This window comes from Anser anser, assembly GCF_964211835.1.
Source record: "Anser anser genome assembly, chromosome: 2".
In the NCBI taxonomy this organism is placed as follows: domain Eukaryota; kingdom Metazoa; phylum Chordata; class Aves; order Anseriformes; family Anatidae; genus Anser; species Anser anser.
The window spans coordinates 132,819,048-132,845,984 of record NC_139721.1 but is presented as its reverse complement, the minus strand read 5'-3'; the positions used below and the strand labels follow the sequence as shown (position 1 = coordinate 132,845,984).

Genomic DNA, 26,937 nt, shown 5'->3' with positions numbered 1-26,937 from the left:
TACTCGGTAAAATTTCAAAAGCAAGAAGAGCAGGTCCCTGTACTGAAAAAGCCAATACTGTCACACTTTGAATCCATCTCCCGATGCACGCAGAAATGCAGCAGGCACTCCAGATACATCAGAGTCTCTCAAAGATTCTTTTCCAGTACATTTACCTCTGCCAAGCCCTCCCCTTCCCCCACCACACAAAAATCCATTACTAAAGGGTCTAATCTCAGCTATCAGCACAGAGTGCCTTTTATGGAGCCATTAAACCATTTCTCTTGTTTACAGTGCCTGAAGAAAGATGTGAATTATGTCTGTGACAAAACAGGCGATAACATTTCTAAACTGCTATCAAAATGCAAACTGAAATACACTTAAGGACAGGGACCCTAATACGTGTTTTTGCAATTTTCCTCACTCGGTATAACTGAACAGCACTCACCTGATGATTCAAAGAAATTATTTATGCTATAAGCACAACAGGTAGACATTTTAATTAAAAAAGAAAAAAAGAAAAAAAGAAAATCTGTTTTCTATAAACCAGCATTTATTGAATGGTTCATTCAGGAGGATAAAGTGATGGTTACTTATTTGATAGCAATGACCATAGGTGCTCTTATTAGCAGACATTTAAATAAATAAATAAATAAAGCCAAACATGACGTAGCTTCATCTGAGGTGTGCAACAATCTAATTCTGCAACAGTAACTTACCACTTAAACTGTACATTCAGTATAGGTGTTTAAGAATTTGATGCAATGAACTATGAAACTAAATACTTCCTATAAGACCTTCCATGTGGGAATGCCAGAATTTATACATATTTTCTGAAGACGTTTTAAAAATATTTATTTAACTTATGGAATAATTGCCTTCTGCATTCTGGAGATTATTTACTGAATATTTATTTCTACATCATTTTGATTTGAACTACACACCTCTGAAGACAGCTGCATTCTGAATTTCAAGAAACGTTGAATACGTATCTGACTATAGACAAAAGGATGCCTAAACAGGGTGCTCTTCCATTTCATTCCAATATACATTAATATACAATTCCAATATACATTACATGTTGCTGGTAATCGGTGGGATGCAGAGGAGGAATTGGCTAAAGCAGGTGCTGGACCCAGCTGACCACTCCTTCGTACTCTGGAGGTTACTGCTGCTACAGCTGAATGTGGCATAGAGCCTAGCGTACTAAAATAAATGAAATAAAAACACCACACTGGGCAGATGCCAGGTGAGGAGAGTTTGGAGGACAGAAGGACAGTAAAGGGTGGTAACTGCATCATTCCAGTCAACCTGTTCCCAGTGATTTTGAATGATAGCCTACACATATAGATCACTGCAATAGCTGAAGACAGAAGTGACTGCAAACACAGATCAAGGCAAGATCTGCAATTGTTTTCACCCTATGCAACCTCTTGGCTAGACAATGGCAAAAAAAAAAAAAATCTTTTGCTTCTGACCACTGAAACAGCTACAAAGATGAGCAAGACTTGAAGACTGTGGACTGTTTCAAAAGTGACTGAGCAGATTACATCTACGCAGTCCACCAAGTTCTCCATCCATTTGATCTATCAAAGTCATTGTTATCAGATCTTAGCTGAGCTCCAGTCAACTGGATTTCATTTAGGTCCTGCTCTCTGCCAGATATTGGAAGAAGCTGGTGACAAATTGGATATCTGACACACAGATGTGTATCATCACTGTGGTTTCCGAGACTCTTCTGGAAGTTTATATAAAAACTGAACATACACAAAAAAACCTGAATTGTCAGGATCTCATGAACACAAGCTGCTAGAAAAGAGAAATCCCTAAGCAAACCTGTCAGATTTTTTTTTTTTTAAGAAGAAATATATGATTTTGATATGATGCTACTGCCCATCTTATAGTTGCATATACAAAATCAGAATTTACTGAAGACAGAGAATTTGTCCCTAAAGACAACTGGCCTCCATCTAGCCCCACTGCATGGGTGGTGTCCATCCACCTGGATCAGAGCATGCATCAGTGTTTGGGCATTTGTGTGTGTGCAAAGAGAGTCAATTGGAAGTAAACATAGTGAATGTGTATGAATGCCTCTGCAACAATACAATATGTACAGTCAAAATACATATAATACTGTAATAAAAGGCAGTAAGGTTTTTATTCTTTACATACATATATGCAACTATGAAGAATATGGGGAAGAGGCATGCAGAACAAGAATTAAAGGTGTAATAATTCACTCAAACTAGTCCTTTTGTATGTAAGGGCCTGGCTCTAAGTCAAATTTCTAAGGAAATCTGTGGATAGCCGGTCTCACTGTGAATGTTCTGCCATCCCTCACCTTGGTGCTCTTTCCCATAAAGTGGAACTTCATGACTGGGCAGTACTTGGCAAACCTATTAGATATGATTCCATCAATTCAGTCTTTGCCTTGGCTTCAGATCAGATCCTTCCAGCCCCTACCAGCTCAATAGATAGAAACAGCATGGGATCTCATTTTTTTGGAAGCTAGTTCTTAACGATGAGCCCAAGCACCAGCTTTCAAAGCCAACTGGCAAGAATAGAATACGTGGGCAAGATGGATCTATTTGAGAACCTTGTTTAACAAAAAGAAAATACCAGCTTTGAAGTAATCTGTCACCTTTACTGGAAAATATGCAACTACAAATGCACTTTAATAACAGTTAGAACTCACTCTGCAAAATGAAGCAAATTGCTTATTTTCTCTTCCAGCCTAAAGCATACAATACTGTGCATGTCAATTAACAGTCTACTTGAATACTGCATTGCCAGAATGCTGCATAATAGTATAGTCTTTAAAATCATCGGGGGGTGGGGAAGGATGGGGGGTTGAAGAATAAGAGACAGTCCAAAATTGGGGGATTTTGCTCTCAAAATCCCCATGGACTGTTCTCAGATAACATGGTATGAGAATAAAAAAATACTGATTCTGAATTTGAAATAGAAAAAAGCAGTAAGCAGGTGAAGATGAACTGCACTGAAAGCAGTAGAGTAGTACTGCAGAGTTTCAAGACGGAAAATAACTGCATATTTTCCTACAACTGATACTGGATAATTCTGGACCTTAAAGTCGGCAGTAATGCCCCTGCATTAACAAGGATTGTTTGCTATAATAATTTTCTCTTGCTTAGGAGTAGGGGGAAGGGTTTTATTTAGTTTTGTTGTGTTTTTTTTTTTTTTTAATGCAAACCACAAAGCATTACATATTAAGGACTAAAAGACAAAAAAACAAGTATTGATGAAAATCAATTTTAAATTAATTGAATTACCTGTTCATCTCTAGACTATGTTAATTCTATATATCAACCATAATTATTCCTATCTTTACCATAATCTGGCATGACTATAAAGCATTTGAGAATAACATTAAAACCAAAAAGAAGGCATTTAGAGAACAGAGAGGGGTTCATTGTATCTACAGCATGTCGAAATTGTGGCAAGTTTGCATCAGTATCCATACTGCAGGTTTACAGTAGGGCATTTGTAGATGGGAAAAAATGACCAGCAAAATTACAATTATAGAGCAGATGAATGCCACTTCCCTACAGCACAGTTTGCTTGACTCCTAAAAATGATGTTCCTGCCTCTTTTCAGCAAAGAAATTCTTCTAGACACTTCTTCAGAACTGGAAATAAATGTCATTCTTTAACTGAAACATGCTTTTCTAAAGCTCGTCTGCTAGGACTCTAAAAATTGGTGCCAATTCAGCTATTTCTGGGCAACGAACCTAGGACCCCCTCCCCCCCCCACACACACACACCCACACACACTGCCGCAGTGGATGAAGCCTTCTTGAGAGGTGGAAGGTGACTCCACCTGTGTGTGGAGTTGGGGATACAATATTAGTGGTTGTACCCATATAATTAGTAACTGGTTTAGTCCCCATTTTTAATAAAAAGATATCCCTTGTTTGCTTGTCAGCACAGTTGAAATTTCTGAAATATTCATTAGAGTTACCAAGGGTACCCCTGCAGCTTTCTGATGCTGGCAGTGCTGAAGGCACCACTGAGATAATTTGGATATTTGTAGCTACTTGGCTTCTCATTTAAGAGGGCCGTGCCCGTTGAAAACTAAAGTTGCAAGTATGTTCTGTGTATCAAAAAAATAAAAAGCCAACCCTTCCCACCTGGCTAGAGAAAGGGGAGGGGGAAAGGTTTCAGAAAACATCAATACAAGTTAACCTACTCCCCAAACCCAAAGAACAATTACAAGGCAAACTTTTCAACAGGCTGCTGGTAAACACTTTGTTAAGCCTTTTGGCCTAAACTGACACTTTATTTAGGCAGCTGCTAGCTGGCTGGACTGCCTCATGGGATTATAAAACTGCCCGTACTCCTCTACCTCCAAGCAAACGACTAATTTGACACAATTTTGCTTAGCTGACCCCCTCTCCTCATCCACCCCCAAAAGATTTCAGCTTCTAGTTAAGAATTGTCCAGAAGGTATTTTTATTCATTGGGAACTGCAGTCACTGACACAGTTTCTTAGCCTCCGAAATCGGCAATCTCACAGAAATGCTGTCAGGGGCACTGCTTAATACTGATTTACGTCCCCTTCATGCAATGTTCTCCTTTCCTTCCAGACATTTACCTGTCTGACTTCATGAAGCCTGCCACGCAGGCAGCCCAGGGGAAAGCACTGCCAGAAGGGTAGAGGCCCACACTGCCCCGAACCTGGACCTCCAGGGCAAAAGTTAACTTGCTGATAAATACCACAGACACTGGGTAACTCTAAGAATAAGGTAAGGAAATTTGCAGAACATGGGTAGGAGAGAAAGGGAGGATTAAGCTAGGAGGAGCAAACTGGCTTGCTTTAGTGTTTGAGGAGAGTAGGTGAGGCAGGAGGAAGAGATCTCCCTGCTCCCCTGCCCCCAAAACAAACAGAGGCTTAGGGCTCTCTGAAGGAGGAAGCAGTAACCTCATAAAAATTAAACCAACTGGGATCTAAAACCCATGGATAGCATAACATGATTACGAGGGAAAAAAATCTGAAGAATTTGTAATCCCCCTATACTGGACCTGGCAGCATCCAGGACCCCAGAGAGAAAGGGTTGTTCTTCATGTGCATTAGCTTGTGGTGTTACAGTCCTGGGAGGAGATCAGGAGCATTTGTTCCTACAGTTACTTATAATGTATGTGGCTCCAAAGGCTCCCAGGCAGGGTGTAAGGGGAGGCGAAACCTCCTTGAAAGTCTTAATGTAAAATCAAGCCTGGGAGAAAACTTAAATTGTATTCCTACCTGGGAATTATCAATAAAGTTAAATGGGAAGAAAAGAAAGCTGGCCACTAAATCAGGGTCTGTGTGCTCTTCTGAGGACAGGAGTTCCATTTGCAGCAATTTCCAAAATTTAATTTAAATTGCAAGAGGTAATGGCTAAGTACTACATAACTTCCATTACTAAAATATCCAAGTGAGATAATATCCCAGCATTTTATACACACACAATTTTGACTTCAGGTAAATTAGCAATGTGGGGGTTTCAGGTCTGGATTTTAATAGGATGCACAGACAGAAATATGATGAAGAAAACTTTGGAAATTCTAACAAATATTTTTGGCAGATATAATACTAGGCTTTAAAATAAAGGTTTTTTTTTTCGGTGTTCTGTTTCAAAGACATGAAATCTAGAAATTTAGGAAAGCATGTCGACAGCAGAAAACAAACAGGAACTGATTCTGATTCATTTCCCTCTTATACAACGGTTTCAAGTCACATCACTCTAGTTTGGGTTTTGGTTTTTGTTTTGCTTTGTTTTTTGTTTGTATGTTTTCACACATATTCATACAAAGAGCTAATAACCACCTACATGTGAGAAGGCAGCTGATCTTGTACCTGCAGCTGAACAAGAAGTGAAAGAAGCTGGATTTAATATCTGGTTCTGCCATTATTTGTTCATAACCTAAATATCTTTTTGGTGTTAGAAGGCTGCTTCTAGTTTTAAGTATCTCAGGCTTCTGAGCCTACCTTCAGAGGCTCATAATCAGTGTGTCAATTTGCTTCCCTGTAAAATAGGAATATCCTCATAATAAACGAACATCATAACAATAAATTATCCTTAAGGATAATCATGCCTGTCTGTCAGTTAGCTACTCAAGAGTATGTGAAAGCAAGAGGAGACAATAAATAATGGACTACACAGTTAGCTCTCTAGCATAAATAAAACAAGTAATTTAAAATATTATTTACAATTTGTTTTTATTTTAGCAAGTCTCAATGATAGGCATCAAAAGGAACAAAATTGCATTTCCAGCAAATGATTTTTAATTTTTTTCTGACTTTTACAGTAAGAACATGTATACATTCATAAAACAAGTATACACTAACGCAGGCTAGCTAATGGGATTTTTGTTTACTTTGTTGGAAGAATGAGACTGTCACCATTCCAAATGTATGTGTTTTTCATACTTCCATGCTAAATTTTCAAGAATACTCACCAGTAAAGCAACTCTAACAACCTTAACCTAAAACTGTTAAAAGTGAGGCTGAAATCTAAATCCTTAGTCTATTACCAAACTATAAAAAACACTGCAAAAACCTGCAATCTCCACTGCAAAAGGTGCAGGCCACTGAAATGAGTCAACAATAATACTCAGCTCACAAGTTTTTATCACTGATTCAACAGGGAAACAAAGAAGCCATTGTCAAAAGTGGTTACGTCTGGGAACAAAAAGTCAGGACTCAAATAAGTAGCCTGATATTTAAAGACTCTTAGCAAAGTGCTCTTTTTGAAGCTGGTGGAATTTTGACGACCTGCAGCCAGGCTCTGATTTTCAGCACAGACATTTAAGGCTTCTGCCACTTTAAGCATCCTTTCTGTAGGGGGGACTCACAATGGAATACACAGAACCATTACATACATTACACATATTTTCTGAAGCTCATCGTTCCTGATGTTGTGTGATTATTTTACACATGCATGCAACCAGTAAGACTGAAAACTACATGGTGTGTATATTTCTTATATACTGAACATATAGATACACAGAGTACACACTTTGAAAATGCACACTTGTATAAATCTGGCTCACAAATTCTACTCTCAAATACTTAAAACTTTTGTTCTTTTCTAAACATTGGCACTGTTTTGAAGTCCCTTATATTTCTACTTATGTTAGTGCTTTGGTTACGTGAAGTTTGCTTTACGGATGGGTTAATAAAAAAATATTGCACTCAGTTTCAGCAAGAAGACATTACAGTATGAAAAAAAAAGGTTATCTTTTTCAAATATACATTAGAAGCAGAAAAGAAACAATATTTGAGCAAAGAGGATCAAATTAGTAAGACTGGGAATTGGTTTTGCACATGTAAATTTTCGAATGTCCTTGATGATGACTCATAACATATAAATTTAAAGACAACAACCTGGCCAGTCAGTAACCTTCCTATTCAGAGACTGCAGGACTTGGCAGTAAATGTCACTGCTAAAAAATATTTCACTACATTAACTTACTGGCAACCACATTTGCTGAATAAGTTCATAAACAGTCACAGGAAAAAAAGGGAACCAGAAATAAAGTTGCTAATCATTCACTCTTTTCTAACATGCATAATCCTCAGCTTACAGAACAAATAGATACATAAGAAAAAAGATATCACCAAGACAGTTCACTTCTCTTTTCACCTCAAATCAAGGTCAAACTATAATCCAGAAATGGGTAAGAGTAATGCATCAAAGACACGGAGATCAAGAAGAATAAGTAAAAGGAAAAGAAAAGAAACCTTCTCAGGCAAAAGACTGGAGCAGATGCCTTTAAAAAGGAATCCGTTTTCCATTTACAAGTTTAGACTAGTTTGGGTTTATTTCTGGAAAAAGCACTGACCGTTTCTAAGAACTTGAAAAGCTTAACTTGCCTACTTAGTACATTGAGTAGCTAGTCTAACAAATATCATAATTTATGCAGATTTAACAGCTTATAAAAGGTTCCACCCAAATTACTTCCCAGCACTGAAGTGCATAGGACCACAACAAAAGGACAGAGAACCTTAAGCAAGGGGCATATTTTCCTGTATGCTCACAGAGGCTAGCAAAATCGGTATTGCATGCCATGAATGTATCACAAACTGTCCAACGCTTAATGGATGTTTTGAGGACTGTCATTCTCTCCTCCCTTTTTTTCCTTCTACACCCTTTGAAAACTTCACGGCAGTCTGTGGGAGAGCCTGACTTCTGTCTTCTGTTGCTGACACAGCAAACAGTAGAAAAAAAAAGACAAAAACGATACAGCCTGTAAATATGTTTTACCTACGGAAACACAGAAAATAAACTGCAGCGGACTCAGCTTGCAGACTGCCTCTTTATTTTACACCATTCCAGAGCTCATAGATTTTCAAATCATTATTTAGGCTGCTCTTGGAATACAAAATACTTTTGCAAAAACACTGCGTGGAAAGAAGTTTAAAGAGAATAATGATTTTGTATCAAACAATCACGGAGACCCTTCAATCTGCCTTGTTTGGTTTTGATTTCTCTGTGAAAATACAGTAGAAAAAAAAAATCTGCATACTTTGTTTAATACAACTGGAGCTGAACAGATGCTCTAATACATATACATGCTCCTGATGAAATTAACTAAACAACTATCTGTTTTAAAACAGAAATAACTGTCGTGTTAAGAAAATACTGCCGTGACTACAAGTTACAGCGTGAGGCTTGCCTGTATTTCCACAGATGGGATCTTCACAGAGTCCTTATGGGGATGGGAGGAGGGAAGGTTTCCTCAGAGAGGAAATGGAAGTTTTTTTCAAAACTAAAAATCCAACATTTTGAATAAAATATGTTTAATGTTTTTTGTTTTTATGTAAACAGACCTCAGGAAGTGATCTGACAGCCTTAAGAAATTACCATTTGAAAGAAAAAAGGTCTACATGCTTCATCTTTGATCTACGAGACAGATTTATCACAGGACAGGATGACTGAAGTTTATTCATTAGCTGATAACCTCCACATGCAACCCAAGCCTTTAATCTGCAATAAAACAGCAAATGAGGATGGGGCTCTGAGGAAAGAGCACCAAGTCAGCTTGGTCTAACAAGGACAGGCGGGTGGAAGGCCAGGGGAGGACAGGGTGACAAAAGTCCCACAACAACAACCCCATCCAGTTGCTTAGGATCCTCCATACATCAGCGCTGGAAACCATGGGGTTCACAGCCTGGCCCTGTGCTGTTAAACCACATTTACATAATATGGTTGCACTATCACAACTGGGACGCCCAGGGGTACCTCACAATTAGCAATAAAATTCCCATCACGGCATGCGGAGCACTCTGAAAGGAATGGCTTCAACTTTAAAAGTTTCAGAAAGGAAAAGCCACATGTTCAATGATGTCCTGTCATTTGTTTCACAGCGCTATTGCCACCACAGGTACTTGCACAATTTGTGACCTAGTGCCACTGCTACAATTCAGGAGAACCTAAATCCTTGTTCCTTCAAAGGTGAAAATGTAGCACCAAAATACAGGTGGAAAATCATATAAACAGAAACTAATTTTTAAAATCAAGGGAAATCAACATTTTTTTTTCTGCCATTAAGGTCACAAATTAAAGGCCTTAGAGTCCACCACTTGCCTCTTGGTAAAACTTTTCCAAGAATTAAATCTTGCAATTATAGAACAGGTCACAACTCCAGCAGAATTAAATATTTCCAAAAATCCTCTAGAGGAAGGAGTAGGAAAAATAATCTATATTAGCATAAACCAATGCCCAGCAACAAACCACAAAATGAGCCCACAAAGTTCTCTGAAAGACACCAATTCCAAATCTATTTTGATTAAGAAAGGAAGGAAGGAAGGAAGGAAGGAAGGAAGGAAGGAAAGAAAAGAAAGAGAAAAAGAAAGAAAGAGAAAGCTAGCTAACGGCTGATAACAGTTTCAGTCCTGCTTTAAACAAAGGAAACAAGTGCTCAGGAACACAATGAAAGAAGCCAGGCTTTCTAAGGGAACCTTGAAGGGAGATAGGTGGTCAGCATCGACTCCTCAGTCTGACCTCTCCAGCTCTTACAACAGCAATTGCATTGGACTCTTTGTAAAATGCTTTTGAGATCTCTAGATAAGTGATCATTAAGAAAGCTGTATACCTCACAGCAGAGTGATACATGCATTTCTGCACCTACTTCAAACTAAGAAACAAAGACGTTAAGCAACATGCCCAAGGTCATGCAAAGCTAAGGGCAAACTTAACAGAGCCCTGACTCTCACAGCCCTTTAAGAAGAATCTGTTAGTTGGGCATACTCTAAAACAAATAAATAAATGTATCTGTATTTAACAATGTCTGACCTATGAAAGGAAGTAGTTTTAAAGTTGAGTGGCAAGAAACAAAGCACAGCTGCAGCAGAAAGCCCTACGAGGCAATAGCTGAGTATCAAGAACTAGCACCACCCTGTAGGATATTTGTCAGACTGTCTCCTGCAGTGCCATGCTTGCAGAAAGACACTTAAAGAAAAGGTGATTCCAGCCACGTAGTCTCTAAAGAAAAATACCCCAACAGCAGAAATGAAAAAAAAAAAGAAAAGAAAGAAAGAAAATTAAAAAAAAAAAACGAAAAGCACACTGGGTGTGTGCAACTTGCCACACAGAAAACCAAAACACTACCAACTGCGATTTCTAGGACATTGTGCACTACCAAGATATGACTACCAGCTGCCTATGCACTGAATCATCATGTTAAAAATGCTGACATTTTTTCAGTCCACTATTTTTTTTTCTAGAAGCTGCAAAATTAAACCATTCTACAGCACAAACAAAAACAAACTCAGTAAACAGATCTCCTTTTGACTTTGGTAGGCCCATCAGAACTTACATTATTCTGGTATTTTCTACTTCGTTTTAATAGCATATTTCTCCTCCAAAATATGTAAAAATAAGTGAAAATTAAGCTCCGCCAACTGTTCACACCAGCTCTTGTTATACTGAGGCAAATAGGAAATGCTCTTCAGGTTGTAAAATTCACTTTTGAAATTTAAGTCACAGAAAGTGAAAGAAAATAAAACAAACAGAACATTTTTCTCTTGATGGTGCAAAAAAGCTGTGCATGATCTTATATGCTGCAAACATGTAAATAAATATTAAAGCTTTTCCTCATTTAAACTGCATTTGGAACATCCTAAGCCATTAGTTAAAATGACAGAAGAATACAGCTACCTGAAGCCTTTGTAAAGAATCTCTCTTTAACAGGCTTTTAAAGATTGCAAGCTAGAGCATCTAAAAAGCACATCCCTGAATAATTTAAGGCTCCTGGCATCTACATTGAAAGAGCTCTTTTGCTAAACCTGGAGGAAAAAAAAAAAAAAAAAGAGAGAGAGAGAAAGAGAGAGAAAGAATAAAGGTCTTGAAAAATCGGCAACAAATTCACTGCTAAAAAATATTATTCCTATCTTAAAGTTTAATCAGACATGGAGGAGCAGGGATTTTACAGCCAGCCCTTCTCATTTACTGTCAACAGATGTGGTCTAACATTAACATTAACGCTTACCCCTTGGCAGTGTTAAGACCGTGATGGCCAGGGAAACAATACAGGCACAAAATGAAAGAGCAGGAAGGACACCGGTCAAGAACACGAAGCACAGCACAAATCCTCATGAGCATAAATTCAATAATAAATAGTGGAAAGCAAGATTTTATCCAGAATTTTAAATGGGTAACCAATGTTTTAGGGCAAAAGAAGAAGGAAAAAAAAAAAAAAAGAACTCTAGAAGAACGGACCAATGTAAATACAAATTATTTTAAAATAGCGAAACATGATTATGCTATTAAGACAACAGGCAATCTGGTTTGGTGCAGGGTAATCCCCGTTTATAACCAATAGCACCAAGGTCAAATTACAAATCATTGCACTGTTGACAATACCAAGTTTTCTCTGCCAACTACATCCTTTAGACATCAGCAAATCCTACCTACTTCCTCCATCCAAAACCATCCAAACAATAGGAGCAAGCAATCTTCACCTCAACAGCTATTAACTTCGAGCAAACTGAACAATTTATTCATTTTTACTCCCAGATTGGAAAGTCCTTGCTGTTCTATGGTATCTGAAAACCTTGCCACTGATTACAGCCAGTTCAAGATCTGGCTCCTCCTCAGTATATGAAAATGGACTGGCAACAATAGGAAACTTTATCTGAGGAAGTTAACACAGGTTATCCTTCTTGACATGTAAATAGAGACTTTATAAGGCCAGAAAAACAGCTTAACTAAGAATTCAGAAAAAAGTGTCCCATACAGAACAGTGGTTAAAAAAAAACATAAATCAAAAAACTGTTTTTCTTGGAGAAACAGTCTTTGCGTTTTTGCTTTATGCCACTTTTCACATAATTGCTGGAAGAAGAGACATTTGTAAGTCGCTTAAAACATAGCAAACAGGTCAGTTGCTACATGAAGTACAGAAACAGATTCAAGAGACGGGCAAAACCATCCTGCTTAGTACAGAATGATTCCTTGCTCTTTTTTTGTGGAATTTGTATATCTTTCAAGAATAGACATGAAAGGAAAGAGTAAGAAAATTAAACTATTTAATATGCAATTTCCATAATTTTTCCTGCATAATTGCAAGATGAAAACATCTTGTGATGCATTTTTCTCCCACAGAACTTACAAAGTTCAGTTGCTGCAAAAAGCAGAAGGTTAAGAGAAACTAAATGGTGATTTGTTTTTCAAATTTCAGCAGAACAGACTGGTTGTTATCTACTCTTCATTCTTCTCACTCTGAGCTAAACTACAAAACTGTTCTTTGTAGTATGTATTCAAGGTTAAAAAAAAAAGTATAATAAAAAAGTAATACAAGATGGACAAGATGGGGCTTTGGACACTGAAAAAAAAATAAAGGTTTAGAAGTGTAGACATGTCTAAGATTTCTCTGGGAGGAAGGACCTTTTCCCAAAAGGCACACTGGAATAACAAAATAAATTCAACTTTAAAGAGGCAAAATGAAGTTTAAAGCATTAAGGGGAAGCTTTACTAGCTAGATCCTTAACTGGTAGGAATATATATAATTCCAGCAATGTCAATAATATGACATGAAGTTATGCTAACTGTTGATCTCACTCATAGTACCTAGAGCCCACACCTAACTATAAATACATATATTATGTTTGCTTTTTAAAAACTGGTTGAAGCTTAATAGGAACTCATAATTGAAATATTCATGGTCCCAAGTTAGCTTTGAAGTTAAATCCCTAAGTGGATAAAGTGGACTGTATATCTAATCTAAACTAAATGTTTCCCTTAGTTACTAATACAAGTGCAGTTTCATTAGTTAAAATCATTATTACAGAAAAGAAATGAAAAACCTATGGCACTTTAAGGGGCATTTAATCCTGCTCAGTGCCAGGACACAGCACATGTTCTTGGCAGCATCACCTGTTCTGCTGCCTTCCACATCTTTGCTTCCGGATTTGACTACCCTGGTTCTAACTACGCAAGAAGGTTTTAAACAGAGTTTCCCAGAACTGCCACTGTTACGCTGTTTCTTACAACTTCTTTCAAATGTTGCAAGTTTCAATTTAAGACCACAAACCTACCTCAGTTTTAAAGCCCATTTTTCAAGGAATGAAGCTAGAAATAAAATATAACTAAGATTATACCTGGGCTGTAGCTGTTTCAGAGGAGCACCTACTTTTCTTTACATAGTCTGCAAATCACATTAACCCATCTCCTTTATCTGTACATGGCACCATAAATGAGCTTTTTTTCAGAAAATTTAAACGAGGCTGGAGAAATAAAGCGCACCAAAAATGCATGGTTTGCTTCCCTCTGGACCAGAAAATGACTGTGACCTTCACTGCTTTAATACTTGCGTCCTTCACCATTTGGGGCCTAAATGAGTGTATTAGTCACTGAACCTACATAGGTGCACTTTTTGCAATGAAAACTCACCCATCCTCTCCCAAAAGAAAGAGGGAAAGAGAGAGAGAGAAAGAGAGAGAGAGAGAGAGAGAGAAGGAGAAAGAGAGAGAGAGGAGAAAAAGAGAAAAGAGAGAGAGAGAGAAAGAAAGAGAAAGAAAAAGAAAGAGAGAAAAAGAAAGAGAGAGAAAGAGAGAGAAAGAGAGAGAAAGAGAGAGAAAGAGAGAGAAAGAGAGAGAAAGAGAGAGAAAGAGAGAGAAAGAGAGAGAAAGAGAGAGAAAGAGAGAGAAAGAGAGAGAAAGGGAGAGAAAGAGAGAGAAAGAGAGAGAAAGAGAGAGAAAGAGAGAGAAAGAGAGAGAAAGAGAGAGAAAGAGAGAGAAAGAGAGAGAAAGAGAGAGAAAGAGAGAGAAAGAGAGAGAAAGAGAGAGAGAAAGAGAGAGAGAGAGAGAGAGAGAGAGAGGAGGAAAGGAGGAAAGGGGAAAGGAGGAAAGGGGAAAGGAGGAAAGGGGAAAGGAGGAAAGGGGAAAGGAGGAAAGGGGAAAGGAGGAAAGGGGAAAGGAGGAAAGGGGAAAGGAGGAAAGGGGAAAGGAGGAAAGGGGAAAGGAGGAAAGGGGAAAGGAGGAAAGGGGAAAGGAGGAAAGGGGAAAGGAGGAAAGGGGAAAGGAGGAAAGGAGGAAAGGAGGAAAGGAGGAAAGGAGGAAAGGAGGAAAGGAGGAAAGGAGGAAAGGAGGAAAGGAGGAAAGGAGGAAAGGAGGAAAGGAGGAAAGGAGGAAAGGAGGAAAGGAGGAAAGGAGGAAAGGAGGAAAGGAGGAAAGGAGGAAAGGAGGAAAGGAGGAAAGGAGGAAAGGAGGAAAGGAGGAAAGGAGGAAAGGAGGAAAGGAGGAAAGGAGGAAGACAAGCTAAGTGTTCCTGTCAGATTCTTGCCAGTAACAGGGTTAACACTGTTCAGACTTACAGATTATATATAGTAAGTAATTATAATACAGTTTGAAGGCAGGTTTGGATCCTAGAGAAAACAGTCACAACCGCGGCACTTTTGCAACAGTAATTTCCCCATGGCTTTGGTTATGTTCGTCTCCATTCCTGTTTCACAGAGCCCACAGCTACATACATTATATACAAGTGTATGTCTGAAACTCCGTAACCTTTGCCAGAGTAACTCTCCAGGAAGCTCTCCTGACCTTTACTTAAGATAAAGAAAGCAACTGAAATGAAGAAATAAATGTTCCTTTGATAATACTGTGTAAGCTGTGGCTAAGGAACTTTGAAATACAACAGCATTAATGAAATAGCTATATTAGGAGAATTTCTTTATCACCAAAAGTGGTGACAAGCTTCAATGGGGCTTTTCATTCACAGTTCACAAATTATTTTCCAAGAATCATTGACTTGTTGTGTAACAATAATTGTGGGTTAATAGAAACCCTAACTGTACTTTGTACTCTTACACAAAGGATGTATGCTTGGACACAGCTCCATATGTAGAATAAAGTATTTAATTTTCAATGTATAGAACAGTTTCAGCTTTCATATTATATTAAAAAAAAAAAAATCTGTGAAGGCTGAGGTGAAAAAAAAAAAAAAAAACTGTTACAAAGGGTAACTCTAAAAGTGACCGTGCTTGCTGGTTGATATATGTACAGAAACTTGCAGAGAAAAACAAAAAATAAATTGTTGCTGTTTAGGTATACTATCAGCATTCCAGGGAAGACGTTTTTTTTTTTCTTTTTCTCCACGAAATGTTGTCACATATGCTCCAAATATTCTTAAAACTGTTTCTAAATAACTGGAAAAATCCTCTACGATACCTATATGAAAACTCAACAACTCTGAACTTGTTTTTTAGGAGTTAAAGACTATTGTAATGCATTTTTTTCTGATCTCTCACATTTTAATCCCAACATATCAGTACATGACTGTCTTTAACAGCTATCTGGTTTAGTGAACTGCAGTAATTCACTCTGATAGGATAAATTATTTAAGTTATTTAGCAAAACGGAAAAGCTACCATGCGCTCTGCTGCAATCAGCAGACACTGTTTAGAAAAGACCTGATGATGGAGAGAAGACTTGCCATGAGGAAGAAGGATGCGTGAAGAAGCTGAAAGAAGTCTGTGACTTGGTCACACAGCATCTTTCATGCCATATCTTTAAAATGCCCTTGAAACCACCTACAACCACATACCAGCATGTACAGTATTCTGTTTACCAGAATGAGTAGCAGTTTAGCAGGTATGGGCAAGATTTGAGGGACACAGGTTAACAAAATAACTCTGGAGACACGTTAGTAAAATAGCAAACAACACAAAGCATCCAACTTAATACAACTCCTGCTTTCTTGCTTTACTTCAAAGTAAAACTGTGTTTTGAGTAACAAAATGTCACATGCTAGAATTACTTAAAAATGCTCCAGCAGTGTCTGTACTTGATTATGTGCAGACGTTTATTTATGTATTGGTACACAAAACCTATCGAGCAGCCCAATTTCTGCCCGGTACAGTTGTCTCCTACATCCCTAACACCTGACTAGGGCCAACATCCACCTCCTCATACCCCAGGGACAGAGAAAGCCCCTCTGCCTTCAGGCAGGACTTTTCCCTTGCTTCCCCGGGGTTGGAAATGACAGTAGCTGGCCCCCGCTAAAGGTTATACCTTCAGGCCAAAGAGCCATTTTTGGCTGCACATCAAATCACCGCTTGCTTTATCTATTCCTTACACTGATGTCACTGCCCAGCAAAAGGCACCATCACATGATTACAGATGACACAATAAATAACAAAGAGCCAAATATAAATATACAAGTACATATTTTTAAGAAAGCAATGATTCATACTATACTTACAACTTTCAGCCTGATAGTCTGGCACAAACTGCTCGTCATTGTCAGGTACCTGAGCTGAAGAAAGGAAAACAAAAACAAACAACAAACAAACAAACAAACAAAAACAAAACAAAACAAAAAAAAAAAAAACGAGGAAAGAATTAAAAGAAGCCATTAAAGCATAAATAAAGACTCTTGTGCTTAATTTGAAGCGCTGCCAAGTTTAAAACTAGGGTTTTCATTTCTCTCATTGTTGGGCATAAAAATCAGGCAAAGCGAACCATGTCGCTATTGGACAACCCCTGGGGTGAAGCTGTGTGGTGCAGCACCAGCCCCGAGCTGCCCCGGCACAGAGCGATAGGGGGTAGGAGGACCTGAAGGCTGCCTCTGGCACCCACCCTGCCTCACCGCTCGCACCAGGGTCTGCACCTGCCATACCAGCACTGAAAACCAGCAGTGCTCGTTTGCAAAACATTTGCACAGAAAGTCTGAGTAACAACAAATCTTAGCATTTAACACCTATGCATCTTTAACCCCAAGCCACCGCATCTTCGGCATACTTAAAATCAATTCCAGTTTTTCGTGGCAGTCAGCCAACACAGTAGGGTTCTTTTTGTTATTATTTTAAATACTCAAAAACAACTATTTTACCAGACCACAGAATTGCTGGTTCATTAACAACATTTCAGACATAAAAAAAAAAATTAAAAAAAAATAATAAAATTATTTAAACAAGAATCATTATTAACATCCATTCGACTTCTGCAAGATCATCTTCACTCTTAAGAAACTTTCATCAGAAATGTGAGCTACAAAATACAATCACAGTCTGCTGATAACACAATTTTGCTTCTGTGGTACTACAGTTCCTTTTCTTTGTGTACCTAGGACATTAACCGTACTGTCTTGAAAACTCATTTGAACCATTTAAGCTGAAAAACCACTGAACGTATGTTACAGGTGAGTACATTTGAATACCGGCAGAACATTACTCTAAGAAGCGGCATCCTCAGAGCACGACTGGTTCTGGCTACATCCTACGGGAGATTCAGCTTACCACATCTGAACTTTGTCATCTTTTGCTCAACATATGCTAACTACAATCATCACAGCAAAGCTTCATAAAAGTATCTGTTTGAAAATATTTTAATTTACACAGTTCTTGTCTAAAGACAAGCAAATAATTCATATGATCTTAATTAAAAGTAAGCATCTGCCATGATCCGGTTACCCAACAAAATTCAAGAGGTAAATACTAGTTATATAATCATTTATTGAAACACTGACTACCAAAACATGAAATACGGTAAATGATAAAATATAACTTTAATGCCCTTCAGAACACTTTCTAGTTTAAGACACATATCTTCTCCCTCATATATGTACAATTGACACTAGTTTTAGCAGAATATATATGAATTAAAAATATAGATTTAATTATAATTACTCACAATTATTTTGAATGTGCACTACAGTACTCTTCGTGGCCCAGATCTCCACTCCTTACTCAGGAAATATTTTTAATGACTTAACTGGAAGGTTTGTTCCTGAGTAAAGAGCTCAGAATCAGGCTCATCATACCAAAAAATTATTTGCTCTCGGTTTTAAAACAAATGTTTAAAGTCCTAGTGTCTTAATTGCAGCAAATACCTCTAAAGAACAAATGACCTTGGGAACTCTGCAAACACAGATTTTAAAGGAAGTGAGAGTAAGGTAAATACATGAAGGGTAATTAATATTACTCTGAAAAAAAAATACATAGCTGTTGTTGTTTTGTTATTTTTTTTTCAAAAAACATTACAGAGACTCTTAGAAGCCAGCGTCTCTGAGGATGTTAACTCTTCAAAGTTTGAATCTGTGTAAAACATGCATTTTACCAAACCAAATACTCCCAGTATTTTTGATGCCTTAAATTTCTCTTTCCTCCAGAGAAACCACAGGAGTCCTACCAGAAATGAACTCAGGTATACAACATGAGCCCATATATTAACACTCTGTAATTTCTGACATTTGATGTAATTCGCTACATTCAAATGTTATGCATTTTCCTAACAAAAATGCCAACTATTTGACTGCCACTGAAGAATCCAATCATGAAAACAAGGTTTTCTACTTAAAAACCAATTCCTATGGTTTTTATACATTCCTGATTGTTTTTGAAAGGTTTGTACTCTAAACATTCAGAGTTTAAAGTAATTCTATCAAGTAATTTCTTGTTTACAGAAGACACATCCCACACATTGTTCTTAAGCCAGCTATCATTTTCGAATGCAGCAAGGAGGTTAGTATGACTCTAATGTTTTTTTTAATACACATATGAGCATATATATATATATGTTAATTGGTGAAGCTGGGATATTTGAAAAAGGCTAAAGAAAACAAAACAAAAAAATCCCTCCTGTTGAAATCAGAAGGCTACGTTTAGTGATTATAGAACTAGAACAGCAATCTTATATAAGTTTCTAGAGCATATTCTGTGCGTCGGACTGCTTCACCAGTGCTTTATTCTGGCTTTAGCAGTTTAACGTGACTTACTTCAAGTAAATCTGGTACTTACTATTTCAGTAAATGAAGTCAGTTTTTTTCCCAGTGAAAGAGTAAGAAAACATAAAATACAGCTGGTTGAATCTTCACACAAAACCAGTCTATTACTTTAGAGACACTGGCATTACCCCTGATGTGGTCTGGAGTAAACAAGAAAAATACACTTCATTCATGGATCCCAAAAATTTATGAAGACATATTTAATAGAAATCAAGGTGCATCAGAACTGTAGAAACAGGTGGAGACTGTGCTGTCAAAATGTATTTTAAATACAATACTGACATAGCCTTAAAAGCCTCTGTAGGACAAGGAATACAGCAAGCTAGGAAGTGTTTAAAACCCTGCCAAATATAAACAAAACAAAGAATAACATCCAAAGTGTTCAACCCAGGAACATACATTTCCTACTTGAATCTATTTTTAATAGCATCAGTACCTTACAAATAAGCACACAAGCCTATAAAAAGAAATTAAAAGGACCCACTAACTGTTGGAGATGAGAACGTAAATTATTCCTTCATTTAATCTGTTTTTTGTTTGTTTGTTTGTTTAAACTAGCAGAATTGCAACTTACACATGATTATATTGCAGAAATGCAAGCGACCATCAACCCAATACATACACTTCTTCCGACAGCATCTTGCTGTGAGAAGGCGAACGGTCTGGATACATCATCCCATTACTCAAAGGGAAGAGCGCTTTTATACCCTGAGTTTGGATAATTACAGGCAGCCTTTGCAGCAAATTAAAAGGACAGGTAAAGACACTTTAACCTGAATGTCTGAAAGGAAAACATAACTTGCAGTGTTGCAACTGTCTGCACATTTGTATAGGTATGTCATTCACTTCCTCTTTTCTTTTATTCACAAATATTGCAATTCAGCAAGGCTGCCATAAAATCTTCATTGGTCTTCTGTTAACATACGCAAGACAGGACACAATGCATAAATCACCAAAACTTTTGTTTTTTTCTACTTTGCCTTTCAGAGGAAAATTGAAAAAGATACCTGAAATGATCATCTAACTGAGTGAGACTATTTCCCTGAGCTACTTAATTATAGGGGTTTGAGAAGGGAAGTATATACCAAAAGGCTAATAAAAGCTTTTGAAGGATATTAAGCATGTGGCTTTTACTGCTAATAGCAGAAGCAGCTACATCAGTTCGTTCTGCATTCATAGCCATCAAGTCTCAGACTCCTGAAGTAGACAACATCTGCAGCACAAACTATCCAGCTCAGTCTAGATTATTACCAAAAGTTTTCTTTTTCCTCTGATTATAGCTATAATGTCTCAAGAGGATTTGAGAAGTGCACAAAGATGTTAATGATGATCTCGAGGACATTATCAGTTTAGATTTTACAGTTTCACTACCTACTCAGTTAAAACCAGTTTGCCAAAAGCAAACATGTACAGCACAAAAATACGTAATACTTGTTTGTAGTTTTCAGAGCTTTAAAAACCTTTAAAAAGCTGAACTGACAGCACATTTTACAAGGAAAACAATCCAGAAAAAGAAAAAAAAAAGTTTTAACCTAGAGCCGGTTAGCTTGCTTTTCCTGCAAGTAAACAAAAATAAAAAGCCTCTATTAACAAGCATCCAGGACAAGAGGAGTTAATATTTAATTAAAACCAGCTCTATCCACTGTAACAATGACCTGGAGCCAAACAAGGCAGAAGATGTATGAGTCATTCTTTCTGCCAGTGAATGAGACAGCTGATCTCCGAAGCAATTCCTCAAGACAAGCAGTCAGAACTGGAGCTCTGCCTCCATTCACAAAAACACAGTCCAGCATGAACCATGTGGCCCCAACCACAAGCTTTTCATGTCACACCCTTCCAGAAAGCTACAGCAAAGTAAACTTGAACTTTAGGCATAAACACACTGATTTCACTGCTTTGTCTCAAGATGTAGTGCAGACCTGCTGAGGAACATATTTAATAAATGAAAAGTTAAGCGAGCTATAAAGGGCTTAAATTTAACTCTTCCTTCTCCCAATTACAAACTGCTTCCAAAAGCAAAACTACACTCCAGGGAAAGGTGTTCCTGTTAAAAACCAGCAACTTTCCAGAAAAACAAGGAGCTGCAAACCTCCTTGCTTCACTTAAAACTTTATTTTGGGTATCATGACACTTCCTCTGGTGCTGTGTTCTCTGACCTCAAGCTACACTTTTAGAGCCAAGAGACATTTGTTTTAAAATATCAGTGATTTATTCAAAGTGCCAAAAGAAATTGAAATTGACAGGAAATTATACATGGCCAGTACTGTTTTGGCTGGAGCTAAAATAAGACTTCAGGCCTCAGAAGTAATGAGTCTATTGAGTTTTCTTTGATTCATTGTCAGTGCTGAATATCTGAAAGATTGTATACATTTTAAGTATTCCTGAAAGCTGGAGAGGGGGGGTACGGAGTTGCTTTTTTTTTTCTCCCTTTTTTTTTTTTTGGCTTTTTTTTTTTTGTCTCCAGAGGAACAACTGTTTCTAACAAAGGAGCATTCAGAAGGCAACACAGTGACAAATTTCAAGATGGTTAAAAAAAATTATTTCCCATAAGCACTGGATTTGCTGTCAAAACAACACCAAGCCCTTTTTACATAAGTGAGATGCTCTGACTAATAAACTTAAATGCAGTTCAAAACTAGCTCCAGATCTCAAAATTCTTCCTTATGTGAATAATCCCTAGGAATATGAAGATGGGTTTGCAGAATCTGCTCTTCATTTGGTGCTATACTAAAAATGAGAAAAAAATTAACTTAGAAGGAACACTTGCATTTAACATTTTGCTACATCCCTCATAGTTCGCAAACCCCACTATGCCTTTGAAAATTATTATTTTGAGTAAAAGGAATTTACTTTTCCAGCAAACAAGGAAAACATTAAAAAGTTTATTATTATACAAACTTTCAAACTTGTAGATTTCTGGTGGTTTTATTTGTTTTGGATTTCTTTTTAAAAGAAAACACACACACACCCTTCCCATTTTGCCTAATCTAACTTTTCTCCATTTTTTTTTCTGCACAAATACTTAAGAGCAAGAGTTATGAGTATTTGAAAGCCGAATCTGTCAGACTACTAGCCGAATCTGTCAGACTACTAGAATCTAGAAGAAAAAAAAAAAAAAAAGCAGCTATTCTTTGTATTACAAATGCCAAAATGAAAGTCTTTTCACTGCTTTTTACAGTATGCCCAGAGCTCGGCTATGAAGGTATTAAGGCATCCTTTCTCAACTATTTTTGCTCCTAGGAAAACATGGATAGTTGCTGAATATGGCTACATAGCATTTGCCTTACACTGGCTCAATTTTACAACTTTTTGGCAGGAGAAAACTAGTTAGTCACAGTAAGCTGCTACACATCTTCACTGATTTAAATGAAACCACTTTAACTAGAGATGTATTTGAAGACGTCTTTTATTGAAAATGCTCCTTTATGACTAGTTTCTAGTTCTTTTTCATACCTCCTCATCCTCCTCATTTAAGGAATAAACTAGAAGTCAACACTAGACTAGGCATCACCACAACACTGGTGCATCCTTTACCACAGAAGACTAGACGGCAGAAACTTATCTCCTAAAGTTCACCTGAAATGTGGGTATTAATTATTTATATTAATTATATTTAAAGTTATTTTCAGTTATCAAAGACTGTTTTTTAGATCCTGGTAGCTGGTAGTAGCCATCCACTTAATCTAGCTAAGCTATGGTAGAGGCATGAACCCATTACCTGTAGCTATTATTTCAAACATCTTACTGTTCATTTAAGTCTTTTGTATTTTTTCAAGTCACCCAAAGAACATAATATTTTATTTTTTCGGTTTATTACCAGCTGTAGAGCAGATTATCTACCTCTCTAAGAAGCAGATCCAGTCCACAAATTAACTATTTGTCTTCGCTTGGGATGCTTTTTACATATCTTCAACAGAGTGTAAGAGGAATTTGTATCTGAAAGAGTAATTTTTAATAAAAAATCTGTTTCTTGGTTAATCTATTATTCTCCCAAACTCAAACGCTTTCACCACGCAAGGGAGGCTCTCGCTCACTCTCTTCTTTTTGTTACGGAATAAAAAGTAACAGCTACGATGATGAGATAACGTTAGATTAATATTTGAACCAATTTTTTCAAGTCACTGAACAATCGTTATCTGCCAAAACCAATCTAATTCCAAATATATGGAATCAATAAAGTCATTTTATAATTTTATCATGACAAAATGTTGCCATCAAGTTATTTAAATATAAAACTAAAGATAATATCTGAATAATATTTGCCTTGGATAGCAATAAGTAATTTTAACTATTTCCTTTCAAGTTTGAAGGATGAAGCAATTATTAAAGGCTTCCCACTTTCAATTTCTGGCCTCAGGAAACAGTTATAATCTATATTCTGTCCTGCATAACAAGTGACAAGAGTTAAACTTATTTAAAACAAGTTTTACATCAAAATAATTTAATTCTTTCTTGTACATTTAATACTACACAGAGTAAAAAGCAAAAGTCATTTCCATAAAAATCTACTGTGCAGCTAGCAGAACACATTTGTAAGTTTTCTGCAAGTAGCATATAGCTTGTTAATTATGGAGTAATAAAATATTTAAGAGATTACTAAATTGTTTACATTTTTGATTAATTGTTTTATACGTTTGAACCTTCACCATTTTCAGTAGGAAAAGAACACATTTCTTTTGTGTTTTCTTGTTTGCCACCAACTTTTCACAGGTGACATTAAGTGTAAATGATCTCCAGGCTAAAATATGTGATGTAGTATGGATAGCTTCAGGAAAAATCAAATGAGCAAAACAAAAAAATCAGCAAGCATTCTTTGCATGTAATAAAATGCAACTCACTTTCTTCTCCTAACTAATAAGTAGATTTTTGACCTGGTTACTCCCCACTGGGGATCTGAACTCGTGGGAGAAACCTGGTCAGCTGCCACTGCTTTTCTTAAAAAGGGTCAAGATGTTTTAAAATTTCATGGTCATTTCCCTGGCTCCAGAGCATTATGAAAAGAAATATGTAAACATTACTGATGCTGCCAAATTGGCAGACTTCTAGCCTATGAAGGTCCAGAAGAACATAAATGGACACATCTAGCAATGGGTAAACAAGTCTGATTTCAAAATCTGTTTCCTGGCTAAGCTCATCCATGTAGACATTTGAGCAGAGCCACAATATCTTCAAACACTAGCATGTTATAACGACTACCAAAAGTAGTTGGTTGGGCTTTGTGTTTTTGTTTTTTGGTTGTTTTAATAAAATTTTGTGCTCAAGTTAATAAAACAATATTTGATTTTCTCATCTCGACTCTTTTAGTTTTAGCTTAGCCTTTAGAAAAGCTGTGCAAAGTTTGTATTTTATGGAATAGCTACAAACATGGCGTGGCCTTAAACATATAGATTTCTTGAAGTATTTCTAGAATACTGAAAAATCTGTAACATTGTGTTTTAGTATGTTGTCAAAAACATTATTATAACATATAGCAGCTTAATGCTGCTCTATGAAAACACAACTTTTTCCTATTTTTTTAAATTATTTTTGAATACTTACCAGATGATGCTATCTGCATTTACAAAGGTTTTTCCACCTACCTGACATACGACTAGACACCTTTCTCTCTCAAATCCTGTCTAAATTTATTAAGTGAAGTAGGCACAACTAAAGGCAAAAAAAAGCTTTGAAACAATTCATTCTAGTCTAAAATAATCATTTTCCCATTTGCCATTACAGTAATTTATGTACCTATAGAAATGATTATATCAGTTTTAAATTCCATATTATTTTGCAAACTTATATTATTATCTGCACATGCATTATGAATCTTCCTGCATTTTTCTGACTTATGATCAAAGATATCAAATCATTTTCAGAAACAAAAACATCCATGCCAGTGAAAAATCAAAGTAAAAGTTCTCCTCTCCATCAAAAAATAGTATCTTTTGAATAGCATTTTAACATACTTCTGGATAGTTAAAATGAATGAGCTGATGCAAAATAAGGAGATCCTTAGTAAAATTACCACAGAGAGACTGTTACAGTTCTATCTGATCATTATACTACAAAAAAAAACTAAACAAACAAACAAACAAAAACTATCTTGTTGCAGGACATCCTCTTTCCAATGACTAGGAAAGAATCATATTAATTCCTAAAAATACAACCTCAGTTCCGTGAATTTAAAAAGGACTTTTTGATTACACACAAAATAACTACATGCTAAAAATATTGATAGCAGAATAAGAATGTCAGCAGAATAAACTTATTTGTAGGTTAAGAACTTGACTAACTACATATAAAGCTGTTAAAAAAAAACAGTATGTAGCCAAGTAGTCACCAGCAATATTTCCTTCTTTCTATGAAAACCAGCAGCAAGAAGCTCACCCCAACATCTCTCCCTTCCCACAGAAGCTGAATATCTATTCTATAAACAACTGTGCATAGTCCAGTCCGTAATAAAAAATAAACATATGTGAATATCCACATTCATTTAAATCAGGATAAATTTGGAAAAATTATGTTAGCTTGCATCAAAATCAGATTTATTTCATAAGTTTACATTAAAATTTAAACCAGCAATATTAAGAACAGACAATGCATAAAAATCTTTGTGCTTGAAATAAACAGCACTGTACATATCAAGGGAAAAAAAAATATCAGAAAGCATTGCTGAAGAGAACAAAAACACTTCAACAAGCAGAAAGCTCCTCTGCATTTTGTTAAAGTTCTCTTACAGCAGCAGCTCATCTTTTTGTTATTGGTAAATGAATCTCTCAATAGCTACTCCAAATTCAGATTTCTAAATTATTGTTTTTAATCCTCTCTTCAGCAGAATGCGCTCTGAAAGATTATTCAAAATACTTAAAAGCACAAACAGGTGTAAAAAAGACCGATGTCAGTTCTCTAATCATCCAATACACAATCTCACAACTACAAATAGGAAGAAAAAAAATAACATGCAAAATATTTAAAGGTTTCATTAAAAAAAATAAAATAAAGAAATAGTACTTTTAAAGTATTCCATACACACCTAATGTTCTGTGTTGTGAACAAGGTGGAAAGAAGACACTTGCACTTAAATCTTGAAGCATCCCGTCCCGATGAACCCAGAGAAACTAATTTCTGCCATCAGAAAAGTACTCCACCAGAACACCAAATAATTATATGTGCTGCTCTAAGGGAAACAGCAAGCCCAGTTCTGGCTGTATGTAGTCTCTCGAGGTACAATAATATAAACCTGATCAATTGCAATTAAAATCTGAACAGAGGCTTAGAACTTGAAGTCTGGGTGCATTAGTTCTTGCCAAAAGCAGATGTGATTGTGAGCTGGAAGCAATTTCTCCTGGTAATTTGTGATGACACTGGGTAGAGCAGCCCCAGAGTCCCCAAAGACAAACTCATCAGAGGCTCTAATGTATGCATGACACATGAGGTGGCTCTTTTAGAGCTCAATTAATTGGGCTGAACATTAAGACAGCAAGTTCAGGACTTTTTTTTTTTTTCTTTCCCTCCAGAGTTGTTTTTCCTCTTTTTACAAGCAGTTTTTTCCCTTACCTTCTGCAAGCCATGTCTCCTGTAATTGGCTCAGATCTTGAAAGAGTTCTGCAAAAAGATGAAGACAGGGATAAAAGATTCACACCTTTAATCTCGTCATAAGATTAAAATATACTCAAAAATACATTTTTTCCCCCTGAAGAAAAGCATATGTGAATTATATTTTGGCAATCAAACATATAGACAAATTAGATATTTTC

At 36.7% G+C, this 26,937-nt stretch overlaps 1 protein-coding gene across 6 annotated transcripts in view; it reads right to left on the bottom strand.

Annotated features, from left to right (window-relative positions):
* The window catches only part of ETV1 (ETS variant transcription factor 1), a 69,418-nt gene that overhangs the window by 37,783 nt on the left and 4,698 nt on the right, over positions 1-26,937 (bottom strand). For 5 of the 6 annotated variants that reach the window (XM_083825142.1, XM_083825143.1, XM_083825139.1 and 2 more), the window contains exons 4-5: positions 26,738-26,785; positions 16,676-16,729 (exon numbers count right to left, since the gene is read on the bottom strand). In XM_083825142.1, coding sequence (XP_083681268.1) covers positions 16,676-16,729; positions 26,738-26,785 — 102 coding nt within the window. Of the gene's footprint in view, positions 1-16,675; positions 16,730-26,213; positions 26,699-26,737; positions 26,786-26,937 lie in introns of those variants that run through there. The other variant, XM_083825144.1, reaches the window with a different exon arrangement.